Below are 12,894 nucleotides of genomic sequence, written 5' to 3' on the forward strand. Positions count from 1 at the left end.
ATATTACGTTTTAAAATAAAAAAATAAACTTTAAAAGTATTACAAAAATACTTACCTACTCATTAATTATGTAAGTCCCTTATTATATTTCAGGTAACGAGTCTTTTTTACATTTATTATTTTTAGTCAATTGATAATTTTCTGATACAAGTTTACTCTATAGCAGACTTAATTGAACTGTAGGTACCTATTTAATGTTAAATAGCAATCGTTTGGGTATGTTATGTTTCTTTTAATTAAATAGCAGTAAAATCTAACTGGTAATGTTATCGTCATTGTCGCCTAATCAATAATTTAATTGATAACATTTTTCTACAACTTTATGAAGAACTTAATTTGATTTCATCTTTTAAAAACTGCTCCCGCATCGAGAATAATAATTTTCACTAACATTCAAGACAAGCACAAAGACACTTAAACTCAAGCTTTCGTCGATTCTTGACGTTTGGTTTTTCTTCGCGTTGATCAAATCCGCAACAAGTAATTTTTAGACCAGGCCCATTCTTACGTCGCTTTCGTCTTCCACGCCTCACAGACATGTGAAGCAGAGTCCATTAGGGCTGATGCCTGCCGGATCTGGGAGATTGTCCGAAATAGTTACCGCCCGGTACATAAAAGGAGCAAAGGCAATAAAACCCACCCATGTTCCTAGGTGGGTTTAGACGGTAAATAATTTAGATTAAAAAAACCTAAAAACACACGTTTTGAAATGTCACTTTATTCAAATTTTATCAAAATTCGCTCCAGCTGTCTTTATAGTTGTGAATTCCATTGTCATCAGGTTTGAAGCTAGTCTGAAAATTCCAGCTTGCTAACTTATCGAGACGTGCCTCAAAGTTGATTTGCAAAAAAAGCAACCGGAACGACAAACAAACTAACAAAAAAGTGAGTGTATTACAACGTGGCAAAATCTAACACTCCCTTCCGATGAACCAAAACGGAGAGAGTCATTTGATGATTGTCTATTCGGAAAAAAAGACGTGGAATTATGTGACGATTAAGGTAAAATCTATTGGAATAAGGAGCCCAAGGGATTAGAATATTATTTCATTAAGGGTGGGTGGTAAAAGGCACGTAAAAAATGTTTTGAAGCAGAAATTTATTCAGTAATAATATTATAATATCTGCAGCAAACCATAACTTGTAAAATAAAAAAAAATGTCCTAAATGTCTATAATAATTGTAAATATGAATACACCAATTTTCAGTACTCTGCAGTACAAATTATTGTTATTAAAACAAAACGTAGCTCTGACGTCAACAGCTGTCAAGTAAATTTTAAGACAAATGACAATACGATCTGTCATAAACAAGACCACGCATTTGTCGACTGATAAATATAACCTAAACTCTTAAATAACATTTTTATTTGAATGGATTATTTTTTAAAATTTAAATAAATATGTTTGAAGTACCAGCCTGGGGGGATGATGTCCCAAAGAGCGATGCTAAATTCATGCGAAAAGCAAAGGTTTGTTTGCGTTCATTCTTTTCGAAACATGAAAGTGTTTTGCACCTTTTAGATTATTTGTATCCTTTATGATTGAAAACTACTACAATTTACCTTTTAAAATTTAATTTTACACTTGGTTTTGTGAATGTGTTTTTATAATACTTTTGCTCTAATGCACTGAGTTGCTTAAGTTTAGGAATTAAAATATTTCTATTTGTCTGCAGAAAAAAGACAAGAAACCAACAGAACAAGAAACAAAAGCCCCAAAGGTTGAAAAGATTAATAGAATCCCTACCAATAATCTCACCAATGGACCAAGAAAACGTAAACTTGAGAACAAAAGACCTGATCCAAAAAAAAAAGATAAAATCACAAATAACAAAAAGCAAAAACTACATAATACAAACAAAAAGGTACAATCAAAAGGGCGTCCACAATGTGACCCAATCCCAGACACACAAAACTTTGATGAAGTCTTATTAAATGCTAAAAAAAAGAAGTTTAATGAAAGCATTAAGAATGATGATCAAGAAGACTTGTTGTTTTCAGAGAAGAAACAAAAGAAAATCAAGAAAAAAATAGTCAATCAAAATAGCATCAGTTTAAATAGTATACAAGTAGAAAACAACAATATTGTAAAGAAAAAGGTTAGCAATAAGTTAAATGGCGTAGTAAAAACAGAACCTATTAATGCAAAGAAAGCAAAACTGAAAGCTCTTCTTGAAAATAAAAGTATGAGAAGCCATATTGATATAACTAAAACAAGTAATAGTCTTAGACAAAGGATGTTAGAGAGGTTTAAAGGTGAGTGAGATTATCTTTCCATATCCTGTCCTTGGTAAATAGCATAATCATTTTTTTTTTGCCTGTAAGGACTGCCTTTCTTAGGAAATGAACCTGCAAAACATCACACACAGTAGCTTTGACACGGTTACCTCAACCATGCTTAAGTAACTGAGAATCTAAAATAAGTTTTGAAGTAATCAGTAGTGGGCAATATCAACCTTCAATTTCAATCCAGTATAATCATATAAAAGAATCATGCTGCTCGGCACCATACATGGAAGATATCATTTAACCTATAATATTTTTCTCCTTTCAGCTGCTCAGTTTAGGTTCTTGAATGAAAAGTTGTATACAACCTCAGGATCTGAAGCACAGAAGTTGTTCAGTAATGACCCAGCGGCTTTTAAAACATATCACCAGGGCTACCAGCTGCAAGTCAAGAAGTGGCCTGTCAAACCACTAGATGTTATTGTTAAGAGAATTATGAAAATGTAAGCTTCTTTTCCTAATTAACTTGGAGTATATTTTGTAGAAGAGAACACAGAAGCAGTTTAATAACTGTTTCTGTTACATCTTGTTTTTGTTACACTAGGACTGAGGACTACACCCTCATACAGACCAATCATTTGTAGTTCCACGTTGTGACATTGGCTGCCTAACTGGTCAATTGTTTTATAACCATGTGAATGTTGCTTATTGTTAGGCCAAAAACAAGCCTGATAGCGGACATGGGTTGCGGCGAGGCGGCGTTGTCCCGGCGCGTGCCGCAGCGGGTGCGGTCGTTCGACCTGCTGGCGGCCGCGCCCGGCGTGGAGGCCTGCGACATGGCGCGCACGCCGCTGCTGGCCGCCGCTGTCGATGTGGCCGTCTACTGCCTCGCGCTCATGGGGACCGACCTCACTCAGTATCTCATTGAAGCTAACAGAGTCCTCAAAATGGGGTAAGTAATTAATTGTGGATATAACACTCACTTGTTTAATGTTTCATATTTACTTAAAAGCCTGATATTTATTTGGATAAAATGTAAATTACACATTAACCCAGTATCCACAGCATCTTATAAGCATTGGAACAAAAAAACCTACCAACTATTAACTCATGCAATTTAAGATTAATGATCATATAATTTACGATATAAATATCGACTAACAATGCATTAACATCCAAAAAACTAAAGTATGTCAATCGTTTTTCCACAGCGGTCACCTCCTTATAGCTGAAGTGGAGAGTCGCTTTGACAAAGTTGAGACCTTCACCAGCGACGTAGAAAGACTCGGCTTCAAGCTGAAGCAACTCGATAAGAACAATGATGTGTTCTTTTTCATGGAGTTCATTAAGGTCAGAGACCCGCCAGTCAAGAAGGCCAAGCTGCCGGCGATCACGCTCAAACCGTGCTTGTATAAACGACGATAATAAATTGTACATACCACAATTTTGGTACTATCATTTCTGACTTATTTTTCCCCCAATGTTGAAATCGGTACGAATTACTACAAGTAGAGTAAAATGTACCCTATTTCTTACCTATAGAGTCTACAGTCGTGTTATGTTACAACAAGAGGAGCAAATAAACGACTTTTCAGCTTTATTAGTTTGTCCTGGTAAGTGGCATCGTATGGAAGGAGGTTTAGAATAATGCAATAAAACACATGAATAAAAAAATATATTATTTTACTTTAGAACTAATCAAAAATAATTCATCTATACATTGGCTTATATTTAATTTGATTTTGTATAAAGTAGCATTTTCTTATTAAATTATTGACAGCTAATGCATATATTTTGTACATCATTTACTGTAACACACGAAGCAAAAACATCCTTACGCTTCATGGTTTAGGAACTAAGCGCTTTCATACATTGCTAGATTTTGTAACGATTTTTTAGAAGAAAAATCAGTTATTTAATTCATCCATGACGTCTTCTGCTTCAGCACGTAGATTCTCCACTTTCTCTATAAGATACAACTGGAAGTAATAAAGTTTATTAATTAACTAGCTGTTGCCCGCGACTTCGTCTGCGTGGTTAGAAGATGTAAGTTATGACTTTTTCTTCGCTCCTATTGGTCGCAGCGTGATGATACATAGCCTAAAACCTCTCTCGATGAATGGTCTATTCAACACAAAAATATTTTTTCAATTTGAACCAGTAGTTCCTGAGATTAGCGCGTTCAAACAAACAAACAAACAAACTATTCAGCTTTATATATTAGTATAAGTATATTAGTATATAGATGCCAACGATATCTTCGCTACGTTTCATCGATTTTTAATTTCTCGCGCGGAGATTTTAATATTACGATAACTCATTACCTATTCACTTTTTTGGTGTAGTGTAAAAGGCAATTTTGTTCTATATTACATGTATAATATATCTAACTTATTTATTTGGATAAGGATTAGTACTGTATTGTTAAAAATAGGTTCGTAAATAACTCATAATTTTACTGTATTAAGAAAACACATAAAAATGGTTATTGTGGGTTATCCTTGGAAGATGACATATACCACCGCGGACTTTTTTGTAGATTTATTAAAGAGGTACAAACCCGCCATACATAGTTTTGTTGTAACTCAAAAGGTTTTGGCAGCGTTCTCGAGGAAAGCTCTCGAATGGCTTAATTTTTTCCGACATGTTTAACTAATATCGTTGTAATATTGTCAGTTTACACAAAACCTAAACTTATTATACACTAAAACCTTCCTCAAGAATTGCTCTATCTATTGTTGAAAACCGCATCAAAATCCGTTGCGTAGTTTTAAAGATTTAAGCGTTCATAGGGACATACAACATGATGTCAGAAAAAGCGACTTTGTTTTATACTATGTAGTGATACTTGGATATAGGGTATCATTACGTAATTCTTAAACATTAAGATCACTTTAGGGGTCCACCTCGGCCTCTCAAAGTAAGGCTATCGCCATTGACAACAGGGAAAGGGCGCTGTATATAGCTTGAACCAAAATTTCTTTTCTACCAGAGCAAGAATCTTACATTAAGAAGTGGCGCTAGACCGTGGAGTGCATTCGAAGATATCTCGATTTAATTAGTGTTACGCGGTGTCCTGCGTGAACGACGAACGCGTTCAAATCAAAGGCATAGATATCCTATTTGCGGCCTATATAACAGTCTGCGGCGAGATGTGAAGTAACGTGGATTTGTTTTGAGGGTGACCAGATATGATCCAATATGCAATTACAAAATGGTACTTTTTTTTGCACGATTCGAAAAGTAATGACCAAAATCACACTATCGGAAATTTATCTTGTGTAGCATTGCTCGTGTGTGTTCGATGCAGGACACCGCGTTAGTATTGGTAGCAAGCTGGTTACCCTGGCGGCCGTGACGAGCGTGGCGGCGGCGGCGCGCGACAGGTGCGGCAGCAGCGCCCGCAGCGCGCCCGGCCGCGCGCGCGCCACGTCCTGCGGCCGCCGCAGCCCGCCGCGCAGTAGCTGCAGCGCGCGAGCCTGACACAGGGAAACTATCAACTGGGCTGTTCTAACTTTTCTTTTAATGGGATTCTCCCCCCACTCATGCCCATCATTGCAACTCCTGGAAACCAGGATCAACAATGATAGCCAACGAAAACCAACCTCCCCCGAGCAGATGGGGTCCTTTATGATTTCCTTACTAAACCAAAAGATAATGGGGGGAGAAATAGAAAATTTGTCTAAAGCGGGGTCTACACCGGGGAAGTCTTGCGGGGAACGGCACGAATCGCGGCGTGAATTCATATAAAGAATCGCGCGCTTAGCGGGGAACGGTGCGAAGCGTGCGCGCGAATCCATCTACACATGCATTTCGCGGCCTTTCACGCTGCAAGTGTAGGGCCCGCTCCACACGTTAGACTAAGGGCCGTACATCGTCGGCCCCCAGTCCGCCGCCGTACCTTCCGCACGCCGGGCAGCTCCATGAGCGCGCGCAGGTCGGGCGCGGCGCAGTGCAGCAGACGCGCGGCCAGCTCGCCCAGCAGCGCGCGGAAGCCCCACAGCTGCGGCAGCTCCTCGCAGAAGCGGTGCGCGCTCCACGCCAGCGACGACGCCGACGACATCACGGACTGCACTGTGCCGCGCGGGATGTTGTATCTGCTCACGGGTACCAGAAACAACTTTAGAAATGTATGAAAACAAAACGGCTACAAAAAAAAATTGCCTAAATGTTGAAAAGGAAGAGATCTTACAACTATTCACGGGCCAAACGGCTTTCATAATTTAAATATTGGCATGACAAATATCTGGTAGGTAATCATGCTTGTGATTGAGCATACTACACCTATTCAGATTACATACATTAACTAGATGTGTAATATGTCCATTACCATTAAGAAAAAAAGATTTGTACTTACTTATTAGAAACGACATGGAATGGTACTTGCTTCCATAAGTCATGTAACATTAAGGCCAAGTAAAACCTACAAAGCACTTTTTCTGGCACACTCTGAAATAAATTGTATTAATTCAATAAAAAAAAATAAAAAAAATAAACACGTAACATAGCAATAATGCTTACGATGATAGGTTTTCCAGTCATCATCCTTATTGCGTTTTGTTCGGTGATGCCCAACATTCTCGCCGTGTGAACTCCTTCCTCGTCCAGATTACAATACTATAAAAAAGGTACAAAAAATGGCACTTTTTACGGTAAATCGAGAATGAGAACGAAAAATGCACTATTATGTTAACGGTCTTCCCAAAAATATAATTATTAGGGCTAAAATTTTGTTGACCCCTAACAAGTGGTAAAACAACACCATCTTTTAACGGCTCCCTAACCATGTTTAGGGGATCCCGTAAAGTTGTATGGATGTTGGTGAAAACGGGCATTATTCTTCTACAATATTAATGTTCTGCCTTCGTTCTTTTTCTTATGGCTGTAGATTGGCTCTTAATGACGTCTTAGATTCGGGGGTTCTTCATCAATTCTTTATTATATCATCAGAGCCACGTGGGCCAAATGGTCTTGCTCCTTGCTGCGATGTACAATCAAGCGTTCCTACGAAACTTACCAAGGAATAATAATGTGCGTAGTCTGGCTTGACCCCGGCGGCGTCGTGCGGTGTGACCAGGTAGAGCAGGTGCAGCGTGCCCATCAACACCAGCCCGCGTGAGGCCAGCTCGAGGTCCAACAGCAATTGCTTTGCTGTAGACAGGTCCATACAACCTGAAGAACAAATATAATGGACATGAAAACATGCATCTCATATTTTTAGTCTTCGGAATTTACAGGAGAAAAGAGGCAAAGAGGCTTTAATTATTTTAGGCACTAATGGGTAAACACTTTAAATTTCTTCTTATACGTCGTAAATTCGAAGAGCACTTTTAACCCAAAATTGTATTAAGTTAAAATTCATTTTGCAAATGGAAATAGGTAATTACATATTTTTTTTCTAACTTAACCTACTCTAGCGATTCGTACACACAAGAACACTGACGTAACAACGTAAAAAAAAACAGAAAATGTATATACCTTTTATAGCAGCTTTTCCTAGTTTACTAACGGCTAGTTCGCTAGTATTGTACACATGGACACTGCCTTCCGTAACTCGTGACACATCACCATTCTTCTTTTTATTATCGACTACTTCAACAGCACCAGATTTTATAAGAGAACGGAGACATTCATCACATATGGTTTTTATATCGTCAGACCTGTAATTGGAAATAAGTGCAATCGATATGACAGTTTTGTATGAAAATAAATACTAAATACATAAAAATTACAATGACCGCGTCATGTATGACTCAGCATTTCCATGATTACTCTGTCGTTTGATATATCTGTCTGTCTTTAGCTTGTAGCGACTAAAGGCTAAACAAAATAAAAAAATCATTTCAATCAGGTTCTCTTGAAACCTAATTTTCAGGACCTCATGTCACTTTGGCGGCGCGAAGTGGTCTGTTTGTCGACATCGTTGCAAGCTCTCCTGCTAAATGTTAGATTGTGAGGATGCATAAGAGTAATCAAGCAGTACAAGGCACGTACGTATCGTCCCCGGTGACAGCGAGCAGCGTGCAGGCCAGCAGGTCTCTCAGCCTTGGCCTAGTAGTGGCCAGGCCCAAGGCCACCCCACTCATGAGCAAGGACGCCGCGCCGCCGCCCGCGCTGGCCAGCCCCGCGCTCTCCGCAGTACTGCGCAGCGCACTGCGAGCCGGAGCCAGGCCCCCGCGGAGAACTGCCTGCAGTTGTGCCCAGTCTCGCTGCCCGCAAATGATTATGCTCTCACCTGGCATCATGTGATGAAGGCAAAAAAAAAATTCCAACCGAAATCTTGTTATACTTGGAGAAAAGCGGAAAAGTGAGCCGAATTCTAAGGTACCTAACATAATATCTATCAGGTGCCGATTATCAGTTGAGAAAAAAAGCTTGCAATAAAATAAGGTTTGAGAACTTTTAAGGACTTGAAATATATTACCAGAAATCAAGCACACACCCCGTGAAACATTGAAAAAAGTAAGTTATTTACACACTACAACTGCGCTACAACTATCCACCTCACACTCGCACTACTTGGACATGCAACGGACCAGTATCGCAGACGCCGGCGCGGCCCGCCCGGCCCACCATCTGGCGGTAGGCGCCCAGCGAGATGAAGTCGCGCCCCACCAGCGGCGCGCGGATGATCACGCGCTGCGCCGGCAGGTTCACGCCGGCGGCCAACGTCGAAGTACAGCAGATCACTGATATTACACCAGACCTGATGGGACACAGCTTTCATTTGAAAATTAGGCGAAGCGTTTTGGAAAAAATTGACTAGTTGAAGACCTTTAGATAAGTCACTATTTAACAACAGCTAATGCCAATAGACTCGAAAAATGGATGTAAACATTTTTCTCGACGAGCCATTTGATTTTGATTCGAACCTCCCTTGAACTTTACATGATTTCTTACCTATAAGCCTGTTCAATCATCGTGCGCTCGTCGCTAGCAAGGCCGGCGTGATGGAAGGCGATGCCATAGCGGACCGAAGCCGCTAGTTCCGCGTTAGCTCCCTCAGCTTTCAACGCCTTTTCCAGCGCTTGACGCTCATCTTTCCGGTGGCTCATCATTTCTCTGAGTAAATACACAAGCATTGTAGAATGAACTCCCATCTCGCTACGTAGATAAGCGCTCGATTCTCTAATATTTTACCGTCTTTGTAGCTTGCATAGAAGAACGGTAACATTTTCGCAGTTGCGCTTCGTAGAGCAGAACACCAGACAGCTTCCTTTGGGAACTACTTCGGAGACCAGGCCGCCAAGTAAATCTGGATCCACGTTTTTGGCAGCAGCAGAGTACTATAAACAAATTTATAATACAAAAAATTATCTGACAAGATTTTTTACGAATGCATTACCCACACGCCGTCTAGTACTTTAAACCGAACTGTCTATTCTTTAACATCTCGAAAATAAATGTGACTTTCTTTTAAATTTTTGTGTCCGAACATTAGATGCACTTACATCAAAAGCCAGTTCCCTCTCCGGCACGATCTCCGCCCCATCAGGTCCCCACACAATCTTATGCAGCATATCACCAAGCTTCACATACTCGGTCAGTTCGACGGGCCGGAACTCCCGCTTGAACACGTCCGCCCTCAGGAACTGAGCGATCTCGTGCAGGTTGCCGATGGTTGCGCTCATGCCTACTATTTGGATGTCTTCTAGGAAAATTGTATGGAAGATGAATATTATAATTGGTACATAAGGATCTGTTATTTATTGCTTAGAACATTAAAGGGAAGACCTTATTATCGTAAGGTTGATGCGGTTACAGTCTGATATCAGAGTTTAAACCGCCCGTAGATCTCCGACGGGGCTTTACTCACATTGCCAGGTTAACCGGATTCTTCGGGATATTTTTCGTCTCCGGTTTAAACAAATTGTAATTAATGTGAAAGATACATTCGAACCTAAGAAACCTTGAATCAGCAATCCAATCACAAGAACATACCACTATTCTAAAGGGACGGAAATTTTGGAATAAACATACTGACAGTCGAATATACAACCAGAAAACCAGCTACGATTATGAACAGGGCAAATACAGTTTTTTGAATTTTCTTTAAATACATTAATGTTTACATAAACATCTTTTATGCTTCCCCTTTCTTTTATGTTGTGATACTGGTTTCTGCCTCGGGTCTCAAAATGGGCCATCGTGCCAAATATGTACGCTGTGGCTATTCTTCAAGAGAAGAATATTGTTCAATGGAACTATTCTGCAAAGAGTAATTTTGGAATTCTTACTTTCGGTAAACAATACTGTTGATAATAATGTTTCAAGAGTGCCTCCTCGATACTTTTCACCAATTAAATGCAATTCATCCACCTACAAGAAAGTAAAAATTTAAATTTTGAAAAATAGAAATGATGCGCGCTATGCTTGGTATTTTTTTTTGCTTTTTGTCGAGTTGCAAATCATTAAATGGCTCATCCCGCTTTGGGTTGAATGGAAGGGAGGGAAGATGGGTGGGTTTTAGTCAGTAAAAGTGTCAGACTAAAACCGACCCATGTTCCTTCCTTTGCTCCTTATGTTCCGTGGCGGCGGCATTAGCTTTAATGGGCTCCGCAGAGGAACACATACATTAGCTACAGTTTTAGTTTAAGTATTATAGGCATGATTTCAGGTCATGGTAAATAGGTTTTATTACTGTTACTTACTACAATTAAGCCAATCTCATGGAGTCTATCAAGCTCAATCAAACTCCTGATTAAAGCCAAGCCTTTCTCTATAGTAGCTATGTAAATACTGTTCTTTCGCCGCCTCTTTTTAGGAGGCATCAGACCCTTGCCAGCTGCATATTCTTCCACAAGAAAGTCTAGCTGAACTGCAAATGGTGACAAGGCCCCAATCTGTTGAAATATAACAAAATACAACCATTTTGTTGGGAAATAATATATGTACCCTTGAGATTGATGAAAGAGATTTTTTTTTAATATTCAGCTCCTGACGATCTGTTTTAATGAAACAAATATTTAACACTTATAGCATGCGGAATAGAAATGTAAAAAAACTGACAGGTTTGTTAACAAGATAGAAAAGAAGAAGAGAAAAAATAGTTGCCTGGCCAACTCATTTTAATCAAATAAATTAAATTCTACAAAATTTAAGCTTTGTAATGCCACTACCACAAAAAACAATCTGTCAAGATCTGATTGTCTATAAAGAAGAACATTTACGGCATTCATTGTAGTAAATTCAGTTTAATTCTAATTTGTATTTCAGACTTACCTTTTCCTGTACAATAGCAACAAAAGGCAATATAAACAATGCATTCTTCTTCCTGTTGAGCACTTCTCTCAACATTAGTACTTCAGCTACCAGTGTCTTCCCTCCACTTGTTGGTAAAGCATATATTAAATTCCGCCTTTTATGTATTGCATCTAAGTTCAAACATTCTTCTTGCCATTCTAACAGATTTGGAGACGATTATATATAAAAAAAAATAACAACAAAAAACTTTCTTGTAACTACAACTGCAAATATTTTTATAATTTGACAGCAATGATTGATGGAAATTCAGCACATTGATATCAAATATTGTAAAACTCACCATAAAACTTTTCAATGTTCCGGTACGATTTAAACAAACCCTTGGTTATCATAGGCAGACCATAAAAACCACTGACTGGTCCTTTTTCTACTTTGATTTCCGCATTACACTTATCTACATTAGGTATTATATTTTGTATTACTTCATCTTTAATATCAAGTAAAAATGAGTCTTGAGTTTCAAAAAGTGAACTTTTATTGTCCATCACATCATCAAGATTACTTATTGATTGATTTACGATATTAAAACTCTCTTCTATATTTTCTTTAAATTTTTGATCCACATGATTCAGCCAAGATTGCTCTAACTTAGTATGGAACATGTCATTCGAAATGTCTTCAAAGACCTCCGGTTTCTCAGAGTTTTCCAAGTATTCACTGGATTTTTCGCAGATTTCGTTGAGTTTACTCGTGCACACATCTAAAGATTCCCATTCTATTTTTTGTGAACTCTCTAGGATATCAGAGGCACCTGGAATATCACTATTCACACTGTTTTCTGAATCGCAGATACTCCGGAATTCAACTTGATTGCACGGTATAAGGGGCGAGAAACTTCTGACTGGAGAACCTCCTTTCATTTGTTGACGTTTTATTGGACTGCAGTTTGAAATTAGCTGACTTTTAGGTGTAGTTTGTCGTAAAATTCTTCCAGTTCCCAGTCGTCGACGTTTAGGAGTCGAAGTATCTTGACTATCACGATTAGAATCCATGATTAAAAATACTAACGAAAACCTACATACCACCAACACATTTAAGTCTATATATAATAACATTCATTGTTGTATTCGTTTTACACCACCTCAAAACAATTTTTACCGGGTCAAATCATAAAAACAATCCAAGTGACAGTTGACATGTTTATCTTCATACGTCAATAGTCGCAGCACTTTTGACACTAAAACTGGGCTGCCAGTGTAAATTCTTGCAGGGTCATCGTGTCTGCTTATTACTTCAGAATGCAATATTAATCAATAACCATGTTACTACTCATTGTTACAATAGCTATATTTATATATTGTAATTGAATAAAATTAGTACATCGCTAGAGAAATTTCAACAAAAGCACAAAACAATGTGATTGTGAAGCTGGTAACATTTTACAAAATTAAACGTTTCTATTT

At 38.7% G+C, this 12,894-nt stretch overlaps 2 protein-coding genes across 2 annotated transcripts; one reads left to right on the plus strand and one right to left on the minus strand.

Annotated features, from left to right (window-relative positions):
* The first annotated feature begins 1,264 nt into the window (after nucleotides 1–1,264).
* LOC113506594 (ribosomal RNA-processing protein 8) lies at nucleotides 1,265–3,671 on the plus strand. Its single transcript, XM_026889434.1, has 5 exons — nucleotides 1,265–1,471; nucleotides 1,678–2,257; nucleotides 2,556–2,730; nucleotides 2,943–3,179; nucleotides 3,439–3,671. Exons 1-5 carry the CDS (start codon nucleotides 1,403–1,405, stop codon nucleotides 3,650–3,652), a joined length of 1,275 nt encoding a protein of 424 aa, XP_026745235.1. The 5' UTR covers nucleotides 1,265–1,402; the 3' UTR covers nucleotides 3,653–3,671.
* A 276-nt stretch (nucleotides 3,672–3,947) lies between these two features.
* Nucleotides 3,948–12,687, minus strand: LOC113506583 (helicase POLQ-like). The gene is made up of 16 exons (XM_026889423.1): nucleotides 11,772–12,687; nucleotides 11,450–11,628; nucleotides 10,879–11,070; nucleotides 10,465–10,546; nucleotides 9,679–9,878; nucleotides 9,368–9,513; nucleotides 9,128–9,289; nucleotides 8,764–8,933; nucleotides 8,222–8,462; nucleotides 7,706–7,887; nucleotides 7,245–7,399; nucleotides 6,749–6,844; nucleotides 6,585–6,676; nucleotides 6,129–6,324; nucleotides 5,572–5,706; nucleotides 3,948–4,206 (listed from the first exon to the last, which is right to left on the minus strand). Exons 1-16 carry the CDS (start codon nucleotides 12,544–12,546, stop codon nucleotides 4,135–4,137), a joined length of 3,075 nt encoding a protein of 1,024 aa, XP_026745224.1. The 5' UTR covers nucleotides 12,547–12,687; the 3' UTR covers nucleotides 3,948–4,134.
* Nucleotides 12,688–12,894: the final 207 nt, after the last annotated feature.

This window comes from Trichoplusia ni, chromosome 2 (assembly GCF_003590095.1).
Source record: "Trichoplusia ni isolate ovarian cell line Hi5 chromosome 2, tn1, whole genome shotgun sequence".
NCBI classification, from domain to species: Eukaryota; Metazoa; Arthropoda; class Insecta; order Lepidoptera; family Noctuidae; genus Trichoplusia; species Trichoplusia ni.